This window comes from Epinephelus fuscoguttatus, linkage group LG10 (genome assembly GCF_011397635.1).
Source record: "Epinephelus fuscoguttatus linkage group LG10, E.fuscoguttatus.final_Chr_v1".
Classification (NCBI taxonomy): Eukaryota; Metazoa; Chordata; class Actinopteri; order Perciformes; family Serranidae; genus Epinephelus; species Epinephelus fuscoguttatus.
In genome coordinates, this window is record NC_064761.1 from 43,913,799 (window position 1) to 43,940,930 (window position 27,132).

At 42.1% G+C, this 27,132-nt stretch overlaps 1 protein-coding gene across 2 annotated transcripts in view; it reads left to right on the forward strand.

Moving 5' to 3' along the window:
• The window catches only part of nfia (nuclear factor I/A), a 287,504-nt gene that overhangs the window by 19,285 nt on the left and 241,087 nt on the right, over window positions 1-27,132 (forward strand). For both annotated transcript variants that reach the window (XM_049588263.1, XM_049588260.1), the window contains one exon: window positions 830-1,688. In XM_049588263.1, coding sequence (XP_049444220.1) covers window positions 1,593-1,688 — 96 coding nt within the window. In that variant the 5' untranslated portion in view covers window positions 830-1,592. The remainder of the gene's footprint in view (window positions 1-829; window positions 1,689-27,132) is intronic.

Here is a 27,132-nt window from a genome sequence, read left to right on the forward strand (position 1 = left end):
TTGAAGAACTTAATTAAGTTAAATTAACTTAATATTTATCCAAAAGTTGTGATGATATTTAGTGGTCAAACTGTCATACAATATTTAAGCTATTTATTTTAATATCATCTCTCTCAAAAATGTCAAAAATGTTTTAATTGTGACCCACTTCTTAAAATAAGCTGTCAGCTTTAACAAATGTAATTTTTTAATGGTGAAAAACTAAACCGTGAATACTTCAGACGTTCAGAGTGTAGCAGAACGTCCGGACCAATTTTAGAAATTATTAGTGAGATTCAAATTTATTGACTCAAGAACCAGAGGTACTTGTTGTGGAGTGCAAACATCTACATTTTAATATTGGTTAAAAACATGACATCTGATTGCAATGAAATGTAACATGAATTAGTTTTTAAAATCTGGATGTAATAGAATTAATCTCACTCCTTATTAATGACTTATAACAGGCCCAAGAGACATTAGATAATGTTTCATTAACATTAATAAGCCTTATTATGAAGTGCTTTCAAATATTAAACTTTTTCTCCACCGGATTCAGAAGTTACTTTGACTCTACCCACAAGTATATAAAGCAGATTTAATCAGCTCTAACATAAAATACTGTTTGTAAGTCAGTGTATGTTGTGACAGTGTTAAAATATATAATTATATAACACAAACATGAGATATTTTTCTGCCTTACGAGTACTTTTATTTACTTGTTTGTACTTTTGCTTGTTCAGAAGTTTTTTCTTACAGATGTATTGGTACTTTGACTTCCTCTTGAGACAGAAATGAAAACTGTGAGTGAAGTTTAAAAGCAGACTTACTGATGTGTGGTGTTTTTCAGGCGGACGGCGGGCAGCGTCCACCCTTCACGGAGCATGATGGTCCGCTCTCTCTGTCTCTGCGGGCTTCCACAGGATCCGTCAGTCTGGAGGTATTTATGCCAAAACACACGAGTTTTCTGCTGAAGGAGGGATGGAGGGATTCTGGGGAGAAAAGGAGGGGGGAGGAAAGGATGGAAACCCAAAACAAAACATAGCATGATAGTGTGTAAGCAGTTCCATGTGTCCGGAGGACTGATGGAGCGTCAGCCCTCTGCCCTCTCTCTCCTCTCTCTCCTCTCTCTCTCTCTCTCTACCTGCCTCCGTCCCGTTAAAGTGACCATAAAGACGCAGAAGAAGTAGTTTGGAATCAGTTGAGTTTAGCCCGGGCTGCCTCTTCTTCTTCTCCTGCTCCTGGTGATGATGATGATGAAGCCCTAATTATACCCAAGGAGGAAAAAAAAAAAGCAGGGAGAAGCGACCCGAGGCGCACGGCGATGCGGAAAAAAGGCTCATCATTCTGCTCTGCTGTGTGTGTGTGTGTGTGCTGTGTTTGAGTGTGTGTGTGAGGGGGTGTGTGTTTTCCCTCTCTGAGCAGATGACTGCCGCTCACCTTGCCACGGGGTCTGCATGAGATTGGTTCATTGTCAAGGAGCTTTTTTTTTTTTTTTTTTTTTTTTACCCATGATTCCATATGGTATGGAGCGGGCTACATGTTGCCCAACATGCCAGTGCAAATGTTTTCTCAATTAGGTGTCTTATCTCCGGTGAGCGCACTCGCATCAGATGAAGCTTGCTGACAGCGTAATGGCAGGGAAAACCTCGGAAGGCTCCATCAAATGGCAGCTCTGCTACGACATCTCAGCCAGGACCTGGTGGATGGTAAGTTGGCACAACATTTTCTTTTTTTTTTTTTCTTGCTTTCTTCTCCTTCCTCCCTTTTCCTTCAACCAAAAAGAGGAACATTCCCTCCTCCTCTTTCTTTTCCTCCCTCTTCTTCTTGTGGCTTTCAGAAACACCGCACCACACAGCAGCTTTGTGTTTTATTTCCAAAAAGAGCTCCTGGATTTGTGACCCGCTCGGACTGTTTGTTGTTTTTATCTGTCAGCGTCCCGTCTCCGCCGCCCCCTCGCTGTGCTCCCCTCTCTCTTGTCTCGTCCCGTTAGCGGACGGGTGCCAGCTCAGGTCTGCAGCCGCGACTGGAGTTTTGTTGTGTCCTCCTGCCGGCGAGCCTCCCCTTGTCGTCCTTTTACTCTTGTTCCATCTAATTAACAGGAAACTTCTACAAAAACACACAAAAAGTCCAAATACCGGAGCTGATCGTCGCCGCGCTCGGCTCCTGAGCTCTGACACATCTCCGCCGCTGTGGCAATTACATCGCACCAGGGAACAGACACCCCCACCTCCCTCACTCTCAAACCCGTCCCAGCGCTGGTGTCCCGGGACACGTCGGGGCTCCGGCTGCAGCGCCGGGGCCACATTTAGCAGCTTGTCGTGGTCAGCGAGGCCAGCCGACCTTTGACACCCCCGTCACTGCTGTGGTGGCTGAAGTGGAGAACAGAGGGAGGAGGGGGGGGCAGCGAGGTGAAGTCCGAGCAGGGAGAAGCTGGCAGACAGACGGGGGTTTGAGGGGCAGTTTGGTGACTCTGCTGAGAGACGAGGAGGGGGTCGGGGGAAGTTTTTGATGCCTCACAATAGACTATTGTGGCCGGCTCGTCCAAATGAGCCAGAGAGATGAAAGAGCTCCCAGTGCTGAGGGTTCGTTAGAGGACAGCTCATTATTACTGTCACCGTTACATTTAACACTTTATTACCAGCGTCACTGATGCTGTGGCGAGTTTTGGTGCGCGGACGCTGCAGGTTCCTCTCCTCCTGCAGCCTCAGTAAAAAGAGTTGTGTTGCCAAAGAGACAAAGGCGGCTTTATCCTCTCCGTAACAGGACCGTGAACTTTGTGAATTCCTCTCGGTCAAACCAAAACCACCAACCCCCCCTCCCCCTCCCCCTCCCCGTCCCCCAAACACATACACTTACACTGCGTAGCCCACCAGCAGCAGCAGCAGCAGGACGGCGGCGGGCAACCGTGGATGTTGATGGGAGTTTTATTGTGCTCTGCTGGCCGCTGTGGCCGTCTGCTCAGGGTCCGAGGAGTGTGTGTGTGTGTGTGTGTGTGTGTGTGTGTGTGTGTGTGTGTATGCTCAGTTGGTGGGTGGGAGAGTTTTGTTCCCGGGTGTGTTTGTGCAGGCGGGGGGTCTGAATGTGTCGTCCAGCTTGGCCAGAGCAGGATTTTATTTTGTAAATTGATCAGTTTGTTTGGTAAATTTATTCCTTAAAAATGTTTTTTTGTGAAAGAGATTTGTTGTTTAATATCTGATGAGTTACACACAGAAAGCTTTATTTTTGTTGTGCTGTTTGTGGGTGCAAAGATTTTTTTTGGTTGAGTAAAATTTTTCAGCGACAGTGTGACTTTTTGGTTTGGATGGATTTGCACCCCACTAAATGATAATTTAAGGTGACAGTGTTTTCACTGAGTTGTTGTCATTTACGTCACCTTGTTGTGTCTTTGTCTCATAATGTGTCTCAAATAGGACGTAAATTAATTTTAGATTTAAGACAGTTTTCTGTCTGCAGAATTTAACATATCACAGATCTCAACTGAAAAAGTCTGTTTTTACTTTTAGCCACACAAGGTATTACTTGTCTTGTATTTTTTTTTAAAAAATATAAATCTAAAAAATGTCTTAAGGTGTCAGTTAAACAGTCTGACTTTTATTGTTCAGATTATTTGTACTTCCTCATTTTTTAATGCTTTAAAGCATCATGACAAAATAATGGACTTTCTTAATGAAATACAGATAAAATGTTGCACTGCTGCACCAGAAACTACTCTAATATTTAAAATACAGTCAGATTTAAGTAAATATGACACAGTAAATTCATCTTTTGGAAGTCAAAACTAACATCTCTATTTTATTTTTCTTTCAAAATTGATTTATTTCTTAGTTTTTTTATGGCTTTATTTTTTTAGGTATTGTGCCGTCTGTAAAGAAAACACCAGGGTTCTGTTCAAGAAAATCTCTCAAACTAAATTTAAAAATATTTTACTGTCCTTTAAAAATCAAACATTTTTCAGTAATATATAAACCCATTATGATATTTTATTGAGATGTCAGTGGTGCTCCTCTGCTGAATGATCGTAGCGGGGTAATTAGTCGGACAGAAATCCGTCCGGGCTTCGTTCAGAGTCTGAAGCAGCAGAAAAGGTTAAAAGCACAAAGAGGATTATCTGCTTAAAATCTAAAAAGCAGCTGTGATGATTTCAGTCGGGTCGTTTCAGGGAAACAGATCAGTTTTTAATTTAGTGTTTTAATGGATTTTACTTCTTTAATCTAATTTATATTTAAATATTTTTTAATTCCACAAACTGCCATACAAAAAAAGCTGCTGTTTGATGATTTAATTTGTTCTCCTGAGTTGATATCAGCATTGATATTAAGGTGCCAAATGGAAGCAGTTTTTCATTCAGGCTCATTTACATTTAAAGACATGAATAATGTCACATCATTTTCATGCTTTTATTTAAGATATTTAAAGCATTTTATTCTGAAATCTGTCGGGCATTTGAATGTTCACACTGTTCATAACTTGCAAGCGGCTCACATGAAAATCCGTAATTTGCTTCTACAGAAAATATGAAATATGCAAGTATTAATGCACGTGTTACTGCACCTGGGTGATCACATTTAAATTTTTATTTAATCTGGAAATACACATTCTGAATTCCTCCTCCCGCTTTCTGCGTTTCCACCATCTATTTCTGATTATCATTTTGTCATCCATCCGTTCTGTTTACATCAACACATCTTTACATTTACATTTAATCCCGCCTCTCTGCATCACTACATATCTACTACAATTAAATTCAAATGAAACACATTAATAATCACGCTTGAATCGCTGCCAGTTTGTGTATGTTGCGCCTGAATTTTCAGGCTTCCAGAGAAATGGCTGTGAAACCAGTTTTGCACGCTGACGACTCGTCTGCAGCTCCACTACAGTAAACACACTCCAGTGTAATCAGATCTTATTAATGTTAACTTTTAATGCCACAGTGTGAAGAGCAGAGCAGAGACACTTCCAAACAGCAAACAACAGCCACAAGAAGAAAATATAATGATAATAATAATAATAATTGAGCTCTGCTCCTCAGTCTGTGTGAGCTCACTGGACATTTTCCAGAAGATTTGGAAGCTTTAGAAAATTACATTTATACATTTTTTTATTATAAAATATAAATAGGTTAAAATCACATAAAAACTGATATGTAATCCACGTGGAGCTCGTCTGTGACAAACTGAAACAAAATCAGCTTTAATTGAAATTCACTTTAAAGCTGAAAGGTTTGAAGAAGATAAACAAGAATAACAGCTGATCTCAAAGACACAATAACGAACCCTGATGCTGGTGACGGTGGGAACTCTCTCTGTATGTGTGTGTGTGTGTGTGTGTGTGTGTGTGAGTATTCGTTCACCACAGGGGTTAATGGGATTTCTGCGGCACTACAAGTGATGGCCCCATAATCCATTTGTCAGTGAGAAGACGCCCCCTCCTCCAGTTTTCTTTGCACATTAAAAAAATTAGTACCCACTTCAGTTTTAACAAGAAAGACATGAAACAAAGTGTGAGCTATTAACTGCTGTCATTTTGTCTAATTTTGGATATTGCTGATGTTGCACGATTCTCTTATTAAAGTCTTTGCTTTTTATTTTAAATGGCCCTAACTGTCTCCTTTCTGTTCAGACTTAATGTTTTATTTTATGTCCTGCACTGACTCCATGAGTTTATAAAATACAGGAGTTATACATATTTTAAAGAAAGAAAAATTGTCCTGTATGACACCACAGTAATCAGGTGTCTTTATGGCAGACAGAAGAAATGTTTAGAGGATATTAAACGTTAAATACAACAAATTAAAATTGTGGGTAATTAGCTCAGTGACAAAAAGGTGGAAGTGGGAGAGGATCAGTTTTATAAACAGCATCTTCCTCGTGTGTTGTTCCGTCACATCTGACCTCTTTATTTGTGCCGTGTGTTAAACACCATGTGTGGCTGGAATGAACGTTTTACTGAAGGAGGAGAAGAAGAAGGTGTTTTTACGCTGCTTTCAAATGGAGCTCGTCACTGTCGAGTTTTTGGATGTGCTTGGTTTTTAAGTCACGTTGTCCTGACAGCATTGGTCGATTGTGTCGATATTCACCTGGCAGGTTATTGCGACTGTTGTCAGCGTGACAGTGACGCGCCACGAAACCTGTAGGGAAGGTGGATGATGGATGGGTCAGCAGAGTGTCAGAGACGGCTGTTTGTTTTTGGCACTTTTCTTTTAACCACCATCTTTCTCTTATATTAACCAAGTAGTTTAAGATGATTTAACTCAACTTAATAAACTGTTGTTTAGTCTGGAGGGCTTGTTGCAAACTGAACATTTAAAGTTGGAAACAAAGATGGTGTTGGTGTCGTAACATAAAAAAAGGTAATGTATCCACATCAGAGGGTGTCATGGTGGATTTTCACTCCTGTCACATCCTGCTCTCACAGTAAAACTATTAAAACTGCATATTTATATATAAAAATGATGCATATTCAATCAGCTATAAAGCAAAACTTAATGCTAAAATAAGTCCTAACATAACATATACAGCTGTACTGTACATATTCATTTTCAATTTTTGTTTCATATTTTTATTGTGATTTTTCTTTTCTACCTGTATTTCATTCTTAACGGTTCCATATTTTGTCTTTAATTTGATTTTCCCCAATATGTCTGTGTATGTGTGTATATATATGTATATAACACAAAGGCAAAGTCCTTGTTAGTGAAAACCTGCTTGTTAATAAACCTTATTCTGATTGTCTGCCACAACCATGTGGCAAAGAAATAGCTCTGAGTCTGTTAGCTCGATGCTAACATATAATGGGGAGTCCCCTTCGCACGCTAGCAGGAGTTAACATTGCAATATTATCGTGATGATCCATGTGAAGATCCATGTGGACTTTTAGTCATTTTAAGGTGCGTCCTCACTAGAGATGCACCGAATATTTGGTAACCGAATATATTCGGCCATATATTGCAAAAAAACACACATTCGGTATTCGGTGGAATAAGTTATAAGCAAGGCCGAATAATAGCGGCGTGTTTTGATGACGCAATCAAACAGCTTGCGGTGACAGACAGTAAAATGTCGGCAGTGTGGCGATATTTTACTCTGTCCGTTACCGTACTCGCATTTGCGACTAAAAATAGTTCTGTGCCAGCAAAATAAATCATTCAGCACACTGTGTGAGTACAGATTTCAACCAGCAGCAGAATCCTGTCGGTTGTGGGTTGAACGGGGGTCACAGACACAGACAGGGATACGTATTCCTGTCAAATCCGGCGGCCATAGTGCTCTGCGGCTCAAGATGACGGCTTGCCGGCGATGGAGAAGCCCGGCTCCAATAATGTCCTCTTTTTGGTGTCATGACTGCCCAAAAGTACCTGAACAGCCGAGCCAGCCGAACACAGGTATGTGACGTGTCAGAGGAGAAACGAGCCGTTCACATTTCTCTCTTTGTGGCAGGTAACGGCCCACAAACCTCACCGCACTTTAGGGACTGTTCTTTACTTATGAAGGGACTGTTCTTTACTTATGAAGGGACTGTCAGGGGAGGAGGGTGGCTGGTTGATTTTTATTTATTTATTTTATTTTGATCCCCCCTATGTTAATCACTTATTGATGCTGTTTTTGAAGTATGAATAAGTCAGTAAGTAATTTATTCCATTGAAATATCATTGATGTATTATAGAAAAGTGATTTATCTTTTTATAAATGACAAAAGGCACATCTGCCTCATTTTTGCTGTGGTATCCTGATACTACTCAGAACCATGATATTTTCACTAGTATCGTACCGTGGGTCCCAATTTTGGTACCGTGACAACACTAATCTGGAGGGGGTTCATCTGCAAAAACTAATGAACAACTAAACAATGATATTCGACACGGGGATTAGGTTAATTGGTGACTCTAAATTGTCCATAGGTGTGAATGTGAGTGTGAATAGTTGTCTGTCTCTCTCTGTCAGCCCTGTGATAGTCTGGCGACTATCTGGCGTTCACTATGGTGAACCCTGCCTCTCACCCAGTGTCAGCTGGGATAGGCTCCAGCCCCCCCGCAACCCTCAAGAGGATGAAGCGGTTAGAAGATGGATGGATGGATGGTACTCGGTATTCGGCCAAGCGTTTAATTTTATTCAGCTTCGGCCAAATTTTCATTTTGGTGCATCCCTAGTCCTCACCATGTTATTTTTCCTAAACCTGACCACAGTAACTTTACGTTAATTACATAACTGTGCGTTTAGGACGTAGCGTCACGTGAGGCGCAGATTCGTAGGATGCAAACCATTCTATAAGAAGACGTTGCCCAGTCACGTGATGAATAGTGAAATGAACTCCTATCCTGTGGGCGTCCCACAGGAATGACGTGACTTACAGGATTCCCGAAAAGATGTCAGCCTCTAATACACATTGCTCTTTACTTTTAAAAACAGTAATGTGTTACTTTACTCAGTTACTTCCTGTAGAAAGTAATCTGTTACACTAGTTTGTCAAGAACCGAATGCACCAATTTTTTTCTATCTGCATGTAATGCAGATAATTGAAGAACTAAAGTAAAGACATAATTAATCAGTAACTGTCATGTGGTTACTGAGTTTAGAGAAGTAACGTGCTGACAAATGTAATCAGATTACAGTTAGGTGTTACACCCAGCACTGGTTCCAGAGTATTTTATTGTTGCTTCTGTTCCTTTTGAGTTTGTCCAGTCTGCACCTTGTATGTACAGCACTGGGGAAGAGTCACCTTTAGATTAGCTGATGAATCTAAGAGTCAGTTAGCAGACATCTGATGTGTGGGTGCAGGTTGTACCAAGAGAGATATGTACATGTATTTGTCTTATTTTTAAATTTATATGTGCAAAATAAATCAAATCAGATCAAATAAGACGCATGTTTTTAGGATCCTTGGCTGATCCTGGTCTCACTGCACTTTGGTAACTTGTGTGAAAGTTACAGATGATCAGGATTATTCCTCCTTGGCCTCTTGTATCTTAGTTACCCCCTCTGGTCTGTCTGGATGTGTGGAGGCGACACTTGGCTCTGCGAATCAGCAGATCGTAGCGGGCTGACGGCGGCTCGGCTCTCTGTTTGTGGTCTGTGTGAGGTCCAGTTCATTAGCCAGACTCTCAGAGGAGGGTCGGACTGCTCCCATGAGTCTGACAGAAACACGACATTAATGAGCTCGCTGGAGGAAGACAGAGAAACCCAGAGGAGGGGGAGACACAGACTCTGGGAGTAGTTACCTTAAAGTCTGAGGTGGCAACTTTTACATGTAGATGATTCAAAATCATCAGTTCAGGAACGTCTGATTTTTATTTACTGAGCGAAACAGGAAAGCAGCAGTTTTGTACACTGTTCTCAAAATGACCTAAGAATGGTGTTTAAGGAAGACAGGGCAGCGTGATGCCATTTATACACCTCATACCAAGAGTCATGAGGAATACTGCATTATACACTTCAGTCCAGATCACCTGCAGAGCCCAAGTCCCAAACTAACCTCCAGTAACACCCTCTACATGTCGAGCAGAGCAGCAGCAGCCTCAGAGCTATTACTGTCCACAAAGGATGCCTTCAGGCACAGTATGGAGTGTAGGTCACCTGGGTTTTGGCAGCCTAACTCACAGTCACTGTAGTTAAGTGTGTTAAACTGAAGAAAATAGACCTGAGTCTGTGCAGACAGCTGATTTTCCTGTGCTTAAAATATACGCACTAATTTTGGTGGAAAGGGGGGAAAAGAGTTAAATTGATTGCTTCCACTCTATAAATGTTTCTGATGGCTGACATATATCAGCCAACACTGAGGTCTATTAATAGAGATACATCAGTAATCAGTACTTTTAAAACAAGAATTAACTTTGGGTGGAGCTCTGATTTCTACAGACAACCAGGAACTAAAACTGTTAAACCTGGAAGACAAACACAAACAATTTGGGTTGAAAAATTTGACTCTGGTTTATTTCAGTGACAAATTCAGCTGCGTTGACTACGTTTATGTGCACAAAATATTCTATTTTTGGCACTTCGAAAATCACAATCTTCCTATAAGCTGTTTGCATGGCTGACGCAAAAGAACATTCCACTAATATTCCAGTTCACATGCAGCCGTGCATACTCTCATTAACGTGTCCTAACATGTTTGTCACGTCACAATAGAAAATAGGTTGCAAAATGCAAGGTGCACTGCCGTACCTTTTCTTTAAATTGAATGACACTAGTAAAAAAAAACCCAGCTTGCTCCTTATCGCAACCTCAATCCACGGTTTATTTTGTTTTCTTTGGATTTTATGTGTCCTGCAGTGATCAGTGTGTAGCTGCTGCCATGTTGAGGCAGAGGGTGCTGTCTGTAGCTCTGGTTGAGGGTGAGAGGCTGTCAGCAGATAAACAGAGATCTGTGTGGGTACATGAGACCCTAAAAAAGAGGCTGGATCATGGGGAGTACCACCAGTTGGTCCAGGAGCTTCTCCTCCATCATGGACGTTTACAGTACTGCACTTATCTGCTGTTTTCTATTCAGATGGTGCTAACTGTGCTTTGTAAAGTCGTATAGCTCTGGGTATCCAGCAACCACTACCACCAGTTTCTCCTCCATTGGTTACCAACTGTACACTTGTTGTCGTGACCACCACAGAAGCCCCGCCTCCCTGATCATCCCATTGGACAATGAGGAAAAAATGCAGAGGACGTGGGGCTCTTTTTCAATCTCAGCTAAAGTTTTTTGAACTCAAGGAGTTCAGAGCGCTCCGGCAAAAACAGCAGGCGTGTAGCAACACAAACACAGCAAGCAAAAAGTTTAATTCTCATTAAAAATAATTACAAACAGCCGCCTCCAGCTGCTACGATGCTCTCTGTGTGATCGAGGCCTTGATGCACTTTTCAGTGGTTTGATTGAAGACATTTAAACTGAGATGTGTTGCTCTGTAGTTTGTTCAGCTGATATTCCAACAGTGCTAACTCTACACTCACCTTCTGTTTCTGTTGTGACGTTTAAAGAAGGGCTTTGCTAAAGTTAATTTAACCTTGTTAGAGACATTATTGGAACCTGTTCCTGTTCAAATCTGCAAACATTTTGATGCTAAGCTTCCAGTTTCCTGTCCTCATTCAGCCGTTGCTCTCAGAGATCTTTGTCTCTCTCCGTCGTCAGTGTGGTTGAACTGTTGCACAGCGTACAAAACAAATCCCTCATATTAAATAATTGTGTGTAAAGAGGACTTTCTACAAGCAGACACCATCAAAGACAGTTTAAACTTTTCAGCAGTCGTGTATCTTTGATATCTTCATCTGAGAAGACGAGAAAATCTCGGACTTTTCCTTTAATTAAAAAAACCGTGACCTTGCTGTTATTCATAGTTTGATCAGCTGATGGAAATGAGTCACATTTTCACACTAATTTTACCTTTTCAGCACGGCAGAGTCCACACTGAGACGACACAGGAAGGGTGTGTGTGTGTGTGTGTGTTGCAGAGGGAGTGTCATATTGTGCAGAAGATGTTTCCAATTTGGAGACGGCCATGAGCGGTAGAGATGATTAGAGAGGAGGAAATTGGGGGATTAGAATTGTCTGCTTGAACTTCCTGAGTCCACTGCGTCTCTCTTTCTCTCTCCGTCCATTCGTCCTGGCAGTCTCTCGTCCTCCTGTGGTGTGGAAAGTGTGAGGACACATTGAGTCCTCGAGCTCCCGGTGTGTCTCAGGCTGTCACCGTCCAACGGACATGACTCACTCCTCCACTCACCTTTTACCTTTCCTTGTCTTTTCTTTCCTCCTTCCTTTTACCTCGATGGTTCCTTTCCTTCTCTTTATCTTTCCTTTACTTTTATCTCTTGTTTCCTTTATCCTAACTTTTGTTTTCACTTTCTTTCCTACCTTTTTATTCTAGCTTTGTTTTCCATCTCTACATCGTTCCCATCCTTTTATCTTTACTTTCGTCTTTTTGTTTTTCTTTTTCCTTTCTTTACATTCGTCTCCTCTTTCATGTCTTTGTATCCTTCCGTCATTTGTATTTTTTTTATCTCTGTTTCTGTCAAATTTTATTTCCTTTCTATTTTAACTTTCTTTTCCCTTTCTTCCCATTCCCTCCATTATTCCTTTACTTTTCTGTCATCTATCCTTTCCTCTTACCTTTACTTTCATATTTCTCTTCCTTCATCTTTTCTCTCTGTCTCTTTCCTTTCTTTCCTGTCATTCTATTTGTGTTTCCTTCTTTTATCTTTCCTTTCGTCTTTCTGTTGCTTTTCCTCTCTTCTGTTTCATCTCTTCTTTTGTTTCCTTTTATCTTTACTTTTTAATTCTGGTTTTCCATCTTTTCTTTCCTTTCCCTTAGTCTTTACTTTCATCTTTCAGTTGCTTTGTCCTTTCTTTCTTTTTCTTTCATCTTTTCCCTGTCTTCCCATCCCTTCATTTCCTATTCTTTCCTTCCTTTTATAGTTTCTTTTCTTTCCTTCCCATCTTTATGTCCCTTCGTGGTTCCTTCTCTTCATCTTTCTTCTTCCTTCATTATATCTTTTTCCTCCATCTTTCCTTTTGTCTTTCTTTTCCTTTCTTATTTTTCTTTTCTCTCATCTCCCTCTTTTCTTTAAATCTTTTCTTTCATTTTTTGATCTTTACGTCATTGTATTTTTACTTTCATCTTTGTTTGATTCCTATTTTCTTTACTTCCTTTTATTTTTTGTTCCTTTCCTTGTCTTCGCATTCCCTCCGTCATTCCTTTTCCTTTCTTTCCTTCCCTTCTTTACTCCCATTTTTCTCCTCATGGTTCCTTTTCTTCAGGTTTCTGTCCCTCTGTCAGTCCATCCCTTCTCCTTCTCTTTCTCCTGTATCTTTTTCCTTTGCTCTGCATCTTTCCTTTCGTCTGTACCTTCTTATCTCCTGTCCCACCTTCCTTCCTTTTATTTCCTCGTCTGTCCTCTCCATATTTTTATCCTTCCTTTCTCTCACGTTAACGAGCATGTTAATGGCAGATGAACTGACGACACTGAACACATCCCAGTGATCTGATTGGTGTTTGGTGTGACAGAATCAGTCTGATATATTTCTAGTTTTGCTCATTAAATATTTCAGATTAATTTCAGGATTGGACAGAAGTAGTTCCTATAAACCTGCAGCAGAGTTGACATTTCAGAGGTTTCAGTGTGTGTTAACCTGACCAGGTGCTGTGATTCTCCCTGTAATACCCAACAGAGCGCTCGGCTCTGCAGCTTCTTTATTTCTCTTCTTTGGTCCAATAAGTGAGCAGAGGCTCGGGGCTGTAATATCCGCTGCTGTGCTGCTGGACTTAGTGAGAGAAAGCTGAGCCTCAGGCGACTGCAGGGAAACCCGGCCGACCTGAGGACGAGCTGAGCACCAACACGGCCTCGGCTTTAAAGGAACAGTCTGTCTTTTTATTTCCTACGCTCTGAGGTTCTCACTGATCTGAATCAGTGGTTTGGAGGAAAAGGTGATTCATCAGTGTTGTAACCCAAACTGTCAGAGACTTATTACATGGACAAAAGTATGTGGACACCTGAACAGAGGACGTTATTTCATCACCGTGTTCATTAAGGTGCTGCTCTAACAGCCTCTTCTGGTTTCAGTCACTGAAAGCATCAGTGAAGTGGAGCTCCAGTCCCAGCTGGACGAGGACATCTAACTGGCCTACTGTCCTTGTCCCAGTATACAAGCACGGGAGGAGAATCCATTTATTGAGCCAAGTATGTGCGACTCCTCTACGATAGGTGGAGATATGCCCCCTTTCAGCTTGTTAGTATTGGACCTTTTTCCTGTTGACCTATTACGTCACAGACCAAACAATGGACAAACAAGTTAGCTACGGTTAGCTAGCAGCTAACTTTTATTTTAAAATATTTAACTCACTGTGTCTCCTAGTCCTTTCAAAAAGTCACGGCTCTGGATGCTGATTTCTCCATGTTGTTACCAACGTCTTCTTAGGGGCGCCTGTGGCTCAGTGGCCCGGTAATCTGAAGATTGGTGGTTCAGTTCCCAGCTCCTCCAGTTGGTATGTCAGTGTATGTTTGGGCAAGATGCTGAACCCCAAATTGCTCCTGATGGCTGTTCCATCGGTGTGTGAGGGCGTGTGAATGGTTACTGAGAAGCAGGTGGCACCATCTATGGTAGCCTCAACCACCATGAAACTGGAAAGGCGCTATACAGGTACAGTCCATTTAGCATTGTGGAGCATGCTCAGAGCGCCTCGGCCAGTTTGGGTCTGCCTGACTGTAAACATGCAGGAGTCACATGATCTGGGTGTGTTAGTCCCACTGTGAGAAATTCAATTTAGTATGATTTCAGTTGGACTAACATGTTTACATGGATTTTAAAACTCCGGTTTGAGGCGGACTGACACAATAGATCGATTTTCTCTGATGTCATGTAAACGTACTGACTGATGTTGGTGATCAGGTCTGATTCAGTGACTGTTCCAGTTCATCCCGCAGCTGTTGGATGTGGTTGAGCTCAAGAAGTTCTTCCACACCAAACTGGGAAAAGCATTTCACTTTGTGTCATGTTGAGACAGGACAGAGACAAACACAAAATAACATCACCGTACGCCGGTGCATTAAGCAGCCAGTATTCTCTGTCAGAGCTGCTTGTCAGATGGTCCAACATGTTTGTAAAATGTCAGACTGTTACTCTACTTCCAAACTTGGAGAGTGAAGTAAACGTGAATGGAGCGGTGAGCAGGTGAATCCTGAACGCTGATGGTTTTTTGTTCCTGCTGGTGGGGTTGGCAGCAGCTTCACTCTCTGGCTGCTGAACAGCAGAGATGGAGGAAGAGCTGGAGGAGCTTTGTGTGAAAAAACAGACAAACTGGTCTGGAGTCGGTCCAGATGGATAAGGGAGGGGGGCTGGAGCTGAACTCAACTGATTGCTGATTCCCAAACCAGTACTGTGCCTTCTTTACATACTGGAGGACTCATTCTGGTCTGAGCCATACACTGTTTAAAATAATGACCTCACCCAGGGGTGTTTGGACTCAAGTATTTTTAGAAAAAAATAAAGAATGAAAAAATGATCTGTGACCAATAAATGGAAGCTACAACACCGAGAGAATATAAATATTTAATATAAAAATATCGAAAATATTCCGAAAGAGAAGTTATTTTAAGAGGCAGTTTGACTCAGAGCTGATAATGTCCGTGTGTGTGTGTGTGTGTGTTTACTGTTGACTGTGAGTGTGTTACTGTATCCAGAGGATCATCTGCCTCTCTGGCCTCTGACCTGCGGCTGACACCTCACCATCAACTCGACTCAACCGAGACAAACACAGATACAAGATACTCTCTCTCCCTAACACACACACACACACACACACACACACACACACGCACACTGCTGCATCATTAATTCAGGTGTATTATTATTCCAAATGAGACACGACGAGATGGACTGATTCAAGTTGTTGGAAGGCTTCAGTACACGCACGCACGCACGCACGCACGCACACACACACACACACACACACACACATACACACTGTTACCACTCCTATCCTTTTGAGGACACTCGTTGCCATGATGCATTTCCGGCTCAACCCTAAAACCAAATCTGAACCCTGTAAATACAAAGTGAGGCGTCCATTTCACAACGGCCTCCTCGTCGCCGGCGGTTAAAAAACGACTGCAAAAGGTCGGCTTTTCACGTTGATGTCTGGTGCAGAAATCACCGACCAAGTGGCAGGATTTGATGACTTCAGAATGAGACTGGGTTGGTTCAGCTTGTCCGTGGTATTGATCAGCTCCTAGTACTGCAAAACTCTTCCAAAGTTTAATGTCCGTGTTAGCACCTCGTCGTATGCTGTTTAATATTTAAAACAGCTCTTCAGCTGTCTCGTGAGTTATGGTAAAATGGCCAACCTTTAATAGACTGCGTTGTTCCACCCCTTGTCAACAGGGGTGCTGCAGCAGCCTCAGCACCCACCGTCCTGCAGCCATGCACAAAAACACAGACACACACAGGGAAGAAGTAACTACACACAGGTTTAACTGCTTTATACTCTTAAATATTGGACCAGTATTTTTACTCGTCAGAATATTTTCTTTCAATCCTCTGACAGTATTTCAGTACGTTAGAGCAAAGATGTTTCCTTTTCTCCTTCTTCCTTCCTCTTCTTGACTTTTCCTGCCCCTCTTCCTCATCTTTTTGTCACTTTCCTCATCCATCTCCAACTCCCTCCTCTTCATCACCCCTCTTTGTCGTCCTCCTGCTCCTGCTCCTGCTCCGTGTCTGTTCCTCCCTGGAGAAACGTGGCTACCAGCCAAGACAGCTGCTTCTTCTTCAGGCTGGTCGGTTGTTGTTTTGCGTGTGTGTGTGTGTGTGTGGTGGATGTCCTGCTGGGAGGAGAAACAATAGGACAGTGATGATGATGATGATGATGATGATAATAATATCCTTGGTACCCCCAAACTGCTCGAGGATGAGGCAGGTGATATTATATATTTTTCTTATTGTCAACTGAAGATCTTTAAAAACACAAACATAGTTTCATCAGTAATTTCCTGCTTACTGTAGTTCTCATCAAATGAACAGGAGGAAACAGTTTGCTGGGGACTATTTTCAGCAGCGGATTAATCCATATTAGGTGCTCTAGTTCACTGATTCTCAAACTGTGGTACACAAGCTCCCTCTAGTGGTGCGTGAAGGAATCTCCAAAATCTTTTTTAGAAATGTAATTAATTTAGGAATATATGTTTGCTGTCAAAGTACGACATTTAGATCAATTTAACCCTTTAAACATGGACATCCCACACTTAGCTAAGGCCTCTGTTTTCCATCTCATCGTGTCACGACCCTACGTTACCTTATGTGCCGTGCAGACGTAGTATTTTGTTGTAAGTATGCTGGTATTTACCCGTAATGGCTGCAGGAGATGGTGTTTGCACAACCCTGTTCACGTCGATCTAAAATAAAAACACAGTAGCTCAAACATTCATTGTTTTTACAGCAGAAAGCGACGGCTTCTGTCTTCTATGTCATGTTGTATGCATGTCATGATGTCATTGTGCGACGTTACATGTGGCGCAAACCACGAGAAAATGCATGGTTGTGCCCGCTACCCAGTCTCACCCCTAAGTTATTGAATACTGGCGCTTGTGCAGTGACTTCCAACGGCAGACACCGATGAAAAAAGCCATGTTGTCATGTTGGCGTGACGCGCGGCTGGTTGCTGTTAAGTGTAACGTTTCACAGCAGTGAAAGCTAAGGTGGGGAAAGTCTGAGTGGGGCGGGTGGGAGTGGCTGTGGATGGATCCGTCAACCACAAAAATTCACCTGGGAGGCCGATGTTTGCTTTCCGTATAATTGTAACGCTAAACCCTGTTCCTTTATACTAAACCCAACATGTGTGTGTCGGCTAAATGTAACCACGTGCGTTTGTTGCTGAAGGAAAAAAAAGTTGTTTCACCGACGTAGTGCTTTTATTTTGAAAGAGACTGTATGCAAACTGTACATTTCCTGTGAAAACAGAAGTGTATTTTGAAAACAGACAATGCATGTAACAGGCTGAAGTTGACACGGCGTCCCAGAACGTCAACAACCAACACACCCAGGGTACCTTGGATGTCATATGTGGACGTGGAAAGTCCATGAGCAAACACCGAACTCCTTGGTGATAGTCGGTTGTTGTTGGACCCTTCTCCACCTACTCGGACTTCCACCACCTTAACTTTTGTTGTTGTCCCTCTACGTTTCCTCCTTTAAACCGTAACGGTCAGTGTTTGACGCCGACCAAGTGCTGATATTAGACGACTTTCGGAGTGAGACTAAGTTGATTTAGCAGCTGCAGTGAGTCTCCACAGCACCTGAGGAGGGGCAGTGGAGACGGTGTGTGTGTGTGTTCATGGTGATGAAGGAACATGTGACACAGTGACACAGTATGGCTCGCTGATGTTAACAACAGTGGAGGAAGAGGAGTCATCAGGCTGTACTTTATATGTGATATGATGTATGTGAGTGTGCTGTGTGTTAGGTGGACAGGTGTATGGACAGAGTGTGTGTACAGTTAATGCCCCCCCTCCCCTCTGCTCCGCTCTGTCTGAACCTAAAGGATCCTGTTAAACAAAGTGAGCATTGTTTCTCTCTGCTCTGTGCCGTGGCTCTTTGCCAGCTGAGGCTCAGTATCAAACAGACGCTGCTGGTTTCTACATATGCTCCCTCTCTCCCTCTGTACTGACACAGAAACACTGAGGCAGCAACAGAAACAGATTTTTGCTCTCTTTAAACACAACCATGATGCTCTACATACTGTTTCAGTTGCTCCTTCCTCGACGGGGACTTGAGGAGATTTGTGAAGTGGGAGCAGCTGCTGTTTGCAGAAGTATTTGTCCTCTCTGTGAGGAGGTACCACGGACTGATTTTACCAGAAGCTGGAGTTGTTGTGTACAGCAGGTCAGCAGAGCATTCACGAATCACTGGAACTTCAGATTTGACTTCACTCACTCAGTGTATACTGACTTTACCCCCGCTGCCTGTTCAGCATTTATACACTGTGTATAAACACTGATTAAATGATAGTGAACACAGTTACAGCTCCAGTCTGTAGGACTTAGGGGGATGTATTGGCAGAAATGGAAAATAGACGTTTATACAGTAGCTACAGTAGCTCAGAACAGACAAACCTCACACTGGCTCTAGATAGAGACATTCAGGTTTTTGTGTCGGTCACAGTGACGTGCAGCAATAAAAAAACACTGATTTTTTTTAAGGTGAAATGTCTTTATTCAGTCTCCTGGTTGAAATCAGCTGGTGTGTTTGTTTCCAAGAGGAAGAGACTCTGAGGATAATTCAGCTCCTCAACAATGAACACTGGAGGAATTCTCACCAGGAGAAGTTTCAGCTGGTTGCCGTCTACAATGCTCACCGCAAGACACCACTATAATTTCCTATATCACACATTATAATGACGAAAACTCTGTGTGTGTGTGTTCCACGTTTTTCTCCTCACTGACTTGGTCAATCCATGTGAAATTTGGCACAGTGGTAGAGGGTCATGGGAGGATGCCAATGAAGCAATATTACATCAACTGGCCAAAGGGGGGCGCTATAGCAACCCACTGAAATGTCAAACTTTGAATGGGCATATCTCATGCCCCATATGTCGTAGAGACATGAAACTTTGCACAGAGATGCCTCTCCTCATGAGGAACACATTTGCCTCAAGAACCCATAACTTCCGCTTATATAGATTTTCTGCCATTTTGAATTTTTTGAAAAACACTTCAAATGGATCTCTTCCTAGGAAGTTTGAGCGATCTGCATGAAACTGGGTGAACATAATCTAGGGAGCAATATCTAAAGTTCCCTCTTGGCAAAAGTTGGAAAACTTACTAAAACTGAGCTTCTATAAGGCAATGAATATTGCGGAGGGCGTGGCTCATCACATAAAGGTGTAGAACATCTCAAGGGTTTCACCCATCACCACACAACTTTGTAGGCATATGACCACACATAATCTGAGGGGACCCCTCCATTATTGAGCCCATCAAACAAAATGGGGGCGCTAGAGAGCTCATTTCTTATCTAGGCCTAACCGCCATATGGATTTTTACTAAACTTGGTAGATATGTAGAACAGGACGCCTCAAGGTGACTGGAGAAATTTAACTCTAATTGGCATCTGGGTGGCGCTATAACAACAGAAAAACACACACATAACTAGAGGGGCACTCAGAGAGCGCAGACCTCCACCAAGGCCAGAGGTCCAGTCTAATATGATCTGCAAATCTGCGAATGCCACCGCTACATGTATATTTACAAACTATTAGAGTGACACCAAAACATGTTTGTGTGCAGCTGAAGGCTCAACAGCTGTGCATTTATTATGTACTAATGGATTACAATTACTTAATTTTAAGAGTATAATCAGCTGAATGATATATGTGTATTTATGTTTCTGTGGCCATGCCTTCATTTGAGTAAACGTTTGAGCAGCTCCATGTGCAGGTGGCTCCAGAGGGTTACTGCTACCTGTGAACATGGATAGTGACATGAACATTTTAGTAGAAATCTTGGACTTAAATATTTTCTTACCTGAATTTGTTCCTGCTCTGTGAACAAATGTAGACCTGCCTCAGACCATTCCTACGCACAAATGATGAGGGCCTCAGTGGTTGAGTATTTCCATTTTCTGCTCCTTTATACTTGTACAAGACATCTCATTTTTACCAATTCCTTTTCTATGTAATGCAGGAAGAGTAAAAGCAGTAGGAAACAGAGTGATTTGGTGCATGGCTCTGCAGAGGACAGTATTCTGTGGTGGCCCTGCATTTCGTCACATTGCCAAAGGAGCCCAAACTAGCGCGTTCAGCTTGGTGTCATATTTCCATCAGTGACGATCGGAGCTGGAGCTGATAAGTTATTCTGAAACGGGCCATTCTGCATCATAAGTGCTTTTATTTTTGGTACTTGATGCTAATTCATTTCTGCTTTTGTTTAAATCAGATTTTGAATGAAGAAGTTTTACTTAACAGAGTATCTGCGCTACTTTTACGTAGGTAACATACCTGAGTCCTTCTTTCACCACTGAGAGCCAGTCAGAGTCCAGCTTTGAGTGCAGCAGAGGTTTTAGTCTGAAACTGATTTTTTTTTTTTTTTTTTTTAATTTAGCTCTGAAAATAACTTTGAATATAAATGACTCGAACAAAAACACATTTTAACGACGTCTGTTGTTAAACGTGTCTGATCAGATATTTGTGTATCTGAGAGATAAAAATAACTGTTTTCAGTGAGAGACGGCGTCTGTAGTTTCACTGTGTGTGTGTGTGTGTGTGTGTTGTTGATGTGTGTGTGTCTGTGGTTTTACAGCCTCGCTCTTTTGTGATTGTAACAGAAACAAAAAAAAAATGGAAACAGAATCCAGAAACGCCATCTGGTATTTGGGAGCTCTGTGTGTGTGTGTGTGTGTGTGTGTGTGTTGCGTGCCACACAGTTCTTGGTCTGCAGCCACTCGGTGTTTGGCTGCCAGCAGAGGTGTCAGTCTTCATTTAAAGGGAGGCAGCAGCTCTGGGTGTTTGCTGTTTACTCGATTGGCAGAAATGGATTTTTGCCATTTTTTTTTCTTCCTGCGTAAATATCACCTGTTCTGTCACACGGCCATCAGAGGAGCTTCTGCAGACGTGCATTCAGAAGATTTAGCTTCTTCACACACACACTTTGTTGGCACCTCTATACTTGTGAGGACTTTTATTCACATGATACATTTCCAGTTTTGGAATGTAACTAAGTACATTTACTCAAATACTGTACTGGAGTGCATATTGGAGGTACTTGCAGGGTCCGAATTAACACCTGCCAAGCGCTACATGCAGGTTGATTTTCTGTTTGCTGAGTAAATTTCAGCACACTGTCCGTCACGCTGACGGGTACATTTTTGTACCAAAGTAGTCACGTGGTTAAAACAACTACGGCGAGAGTTTCTACAGAGCTTTCGCGTCATTCTTCTTCTGTCGGTGATGAGTTTCACGTTCACACAGCCACAGTGACATCATGGTGCATTCAGGTACACCTTGTAAACTCGTTTTTGTTTTCCTTTGTTGAACATTTGTCATTACTTTCTCATTGTTTTACTACAGCATTTTTAATATATATTAATTTCCCATTAATTTCTATAGATGCAGGTTTTAGAGATTCTATTTAACACTTTCCCCGCCAGAGTATTTCTTTTAAGTTGCCAGCCACCTCCAGCATTTTTGATCATATTCACTGATCTTTCAAGACTCTCAGAATAATTTGTTCTGTGAATATGTAAACAGTGTATACATGAAAGTAAAGAAGAGACCTTCTGTTTTAAAACACACACACAAAAATTTTATTTTTACATTTCGAACAAAAAGCTGAGAAAAATGCATTCTTGTCATTTTCGCGTATAAAATCAGTTTCACATTTACATTTTTTTTTCTCATTTCCCAACATCAATTTCAATGACTGAATGACGTATAGCAGTTCCATTGTCTCCATCTCCTCTGTGGGCGTCTTGTCTGTGTGTCGCTGCCATGGTCATGAGGTTCCCGTTTCGTCCCGCCCCGCCAAACTCGTTTGCTTCTTCGTCCAAATCGGATTCAGATTATTGATCAAATCAGGAAGTGTCAGAGTCTGAGTCCATCAACATCTCCACGGCTTGTGCAACTGTAAACTGTTCCGTCTGCACCGGGCCAACAAACCCCAGACTTTTACCAAGGAGTCCAGTGTTCACTTCCTGTATGAATGTAGAGCCAAACCGTGATGATTTTTTCTAAACCCAACCACGTGACGTCCCAGCATTGGTTGCAGCAACCCAGAACGCCAACAGCAGACACAGCAGGATACCTAGCGTGTAATATGTAGATGTGAAAGTCCACTGACAAAGGAGCAGTATTTCTGTCAGGATATTTAGTTTTCATCTGCCAGCTTGCTTAAAATGTGACCGTGGAGCGACCAAAAGTAGAAACCAAGAAAGAACCTCTGGGGAGCAGCAGGAATGTCTAAACCTGGAACAAACAAACCTCACACGCTGCTGTGATGGAGGTACAGTATTCAGCAGAAGAGTCAGAAACACTGACATGAGATATAAAACACCTCTCTGAACTTTGTGTGTGATGTAAGAAGTGGATTCAGACTTCCTGTCAGTGTGTCGTGGACTGTAAGAGAGCAGGATCAACCCTCTCATTCACTCAGAGAGAAGACGCCTGTGAAGCACACAGCCTGGTGGGCTCTAACAGGTGTGTGAACATTACATTCTCAGATACACGAGTGCAGGTTGTTGAGACACGAGTACACGTTAACGTCTTCGTCCTAATTAATTATTTCCTGTCAGAGCTACAGAGGGCAGCAGCTGTGGAGTGCAGTGAAATGTCCCTTTAATCCCATCAGAGTGAGGCTGCAGCACGACGCTGCAGTGAGCATTTCTAACCTGTTAATGCTTTAATAGCAATCGGAGTGATTAAACAATCAGACAAATGGAGATAAAATCAAGAGTGCTACTTAGCTGATTCTGATTAGAGGCTGCAGGGATTATGTGAAGCAGCCAGATGTTTGCACATCAGCATCAGTGTGATTAGAGGGCAGCGGTCAGTGTGACGGGAACATGGACTCACTGTGATCCAGAAACAAGAGGCCACCAGCGTGCAGAGCAGGAACACATGCAGCTGACAGAAGGAATAAAGCTGCACAATCAATACTTTATATTAACAGTCACTGATACGACTTTGAGATGTAAATTATCATCTAACTCTGCAGACTTTTTAACACTGGTGGAGGAAATATTACAGTCTTTTATTCAAAGCATTCAGTCATTCAAAAATATAATGTCTGTTTTCTTTAGCGTAAAAATCAGCTGAAAATAGAAATCGTGTTTTTGTTACCTTAGATCAAGTCGTTTATATCTACACAGGAAGCAGGTCCTCGTCCACAGAGATCACCATGTTACACTGCCATGTTTCTACAGTAGCCCAGAACGGACAAATCAAACACTGACTCTAGATAGAGACATTCTTGTTTTCGTGTTGACCACCTTAGTTAGCAGTAAACGTGAAACGTCTTTATTCAGTGTTTTAACCGGTTAAAATCAGCTGGTCTGTTTGTTCTGTAGAGGAAGAGACCTCTGTGGATAATTCATCTCTTGGTAAAAAACCTTCTGAACATTGAACACTGAAGTTTCAAGTGGTTGCAATCTGCAGAAACTCTTCACAGTGCTCCTTAAAGTAAAAGTACTTATACGACACTGAAAATACTCTGTTACAAGTAAAAGTCCTGCACTGAGAATGTCACGTGAGTACAAGTATGTAAGTATAATCAGGAGCATGTGCTTTAAGTACTCAGACATCCTTTAAACGTGAGCGTACAGAGCCTGTGGGAACTCTTGTCTTTTATATGTTTAATTTAGTTACTGAAGAAACATTTCACCTGCAAAGTTTGTGTATCAGTTACTCACTGCATATTATGTAGAGTTCGTGAAGAAAAGGTTTTTCTCCCATGCCTCCACAGTGGACAAAGAATCCAAAGAAACATTTTCGATGAATTGAAGTGAATGTTGACCACATTTAACAACAGCAAAACAACATCTAAACATCCATTTACAAACTCTCACACAGCTCATGCAGTTTAATCCAAGTCTCATTCGTCCAGTTGTCAGAAACGTGTGTTTGGGGAGTACTGATTAGAGATGCACTGATCCAGCTTTCTCAGTTTCGATACCGATCCCGATGCTGTGGCTTTGAGTATCAGGTGATACCTGATACCGATTTGATACCATGGTTGACCTAAAAAGCTATATACCTTTACATGTAGAACAGAAAAGCAGTTGAATAGTGTGAAATACCTCCACACAGCAGATTCTCTCCTTCGCTCCATGATGTATGACATAGTTGCGTCACAATAAGGATTGCCTCAGGTATAGGTTGCATTTTCCAATACCCGATCTATCTGTTTTGATAAAATCGGGGCCGATATTCGATCCAGATATCAGATTGGTGCATCCCTAGTGTTGATCATACAACTAAAGATGAGGGTCCTCTGCTGTGTGCCTGTATATGGAGTTAGATTTGTTTCTTTATTACATGCGAGAAAATAAATGATATGAGAGAAAAAAAATGTTTGAGAGAAAAAGTTTTCATACTGATAGCAAAAAATAATAATATTTGAGACTAAAAAAAAAAAGTTTTGAGAGAAAGTATTTTGTCTCAGAATCATCTTGGGAGTTGAATTCAACTGAATCATTCGTCATCTGTGTCGTCATCTTACCCAAACATTGGAGTCTCCGCTCCCAAATAACGCAGCGCATCTATGACAGTGAATCGACCATGGTGGACGAATGATTCAGTTGAATTCGACTCCCAAGACGATCCTCATCCAGCTGTCAATTCGATTGAGACTGGCCAACAGGAACGTGACCCCGCCCGTGACAATATTTTCACAGCGAAAGCAGAATCCTGACACGAGAGCAAACTTAAGTTTTGAGAGAAACAATTTTTTTTTTTGAGAGAAAATGTTTTCACACTGATAGCAAAAAAATAATATTTGAGAGTAAAGAAAAGTTTTTTGAGAGAGTTTTTTTTCTCGGAAATCATTAAATCTCAAATTATTTTTTTTATATTCTATGACAAAATACTTTCAAAACTTTTTAGTTTACTTTTTGCTGTCAGTGTGAAAACTTTCTCTCTCAAATATTTTTTTTTTTCTCATATCATTTATTTTCTCGCATGTAATAAAAACACAAATCTAACCTGTTGTGCTGTGTCTAGTCCAAAAAGCTGCACATGAACACATCATAAAGACGACAGCCGATGGCCAACCAACACGTACGTTCTATTCCTGTGTGAGAGGAAATAACTCTGTGATTGTCATTCAAAAAGGGAAACAGGAAGACCGTCTTGACGCTAGTTAGCAAGTTAGCATGTTAACAACACAATCCAGTATTAAAAGAATGGAGCATATTTAACATGCAGCAGTGAACGATAACACAAACCACCAGGAAACGTTTCTGCTAAAGAGAAAATGATCTGACCTCATATAACAAGTTTGTTTCCCGTGCTGCCAGACTGGCTCACTAGCATCAAGACGCTCTTCCTGTTTTCCTGTTTTGATGACGTCACGTCTGCTGGTGTGCAGAGTTATTTCCTCTCTTGCAGGCGCAGAACGTACGTGCTGGTTGGCCGTCGTCTGTTGTCTTTATGGTGTGTTCATGTGCAGCTTTTTGACCGAGACAAAGGCGACGTCAGGCGACGAGGCAGAGGACCTTTGTCGCTGCTAGCTCTCTGAAGTCAGTTTAATGTGTCTGGGCCTTAAGATTTAATATGTTCACAGCTGCCCTGTTTCCAGGAAAAACCCCAAACCTCAAACTACCCTAATGAAGTAATTTGGAGGTAAAAAAAAAAAGATCAAGATATCTCAGCTGCCAAATTGACAGTTTTTAGATGTTTATGTAAAAATGTTTCAACAACATTTCAGTGACTGTTGTTTCAAGGTTACGGTAGTGATGTGTTACCCATGTAAAAACAGTAACTGTTACTCCTTTCACTTTCTTTGTGTCTGCATGAAGAGAAGCAGAGCAGTCAGCGCAGGATTTTTAGTCTTTGTGAGTGCTGAAAATATTCTAGTGAAGCATCTTTATCTCAGCAGCATCACCTGACCGCTCGCTGGCACACACAGTGTAAAGTTTAAGGAGCGCAGGAATGTAACGATCTGTGCGGTTATTAATTGACGATCTCCCCAGCTACACGTTTAATCTCCATGTGAAGACAGATTAATTAGCATGAAATTATTTTTAGAGGAGTACGCTGCAGAAACAGTGTCACAGTGGCACCATATGTTTGGACATCAGAGAGCTGTTTAACAGCATCCAAAAAAAAGGGATGTGAAGGAGTGTTTGTCAGCATCTACCTCCAAGGACTCATTCATTAGCAGTAATGTGGAGTGATCACCTCTTTATCAGTGTGTGTACAAACTCTCAGGTTTGTCCCGTGGCCAGACCCCCCCCAAACAACACTCCCCCCTCCCTCATCTAATTAAGTTGATTCAGAGCCGTGCCTGTGTGCGTGCAGGTCCCCATTACTTACGGCTGTCCGGTCCGGGGCGCCTGCCGACCCCGCCGAGCCTGTCGCCATGTTGTGCCAACGCCTCCGACAGGGGGAGCCGCTGACCCTGCAACCCTCCCATACCCTCACCCCCCAGGGGGAGGCGAGGACGAACAGCTGGTGGGGGCATCAAGGGAGACCTTGTCCTGCTACACACACACACAGGAAACACCCGATCACTGGGAGTCAGTCCTCTCCATTCCTTTAATCTGGTGGGGCTCAACATGGGGTCCCAGGACCTCCGGGGGTCCTTGAGAGGGTTCTAGGGGGTCATGGACTTTTTACCTGTTCAGGATCTGCAAACTCTGCTGTGTTGTTTTCTGCAGTGGGGGAAAGAAACTAAGTACATTTACTCAAGTAATGTACGTATTTACAATTTTGAGATGCTTGCACCTCCAGTCCAGTGTGTCAGATTTAGGGGTTTTAACCAGTGTTCATTGTTCAGGAGGTTTTTTACCAGGAACTGAATTATCAACTCATCCTCACTGCGACCTCGTCACATGTCCACGTTTGTACTGACTGTTTTCAAAATACACTTCTGTTTTCACAGGAAATGTACAGTTTGCATACAGTCTCTTTCAAAATAAAAGCACTACATCAGGAATTGCGCCATGAACAGCAGCTGATTTCTTTTACATCGA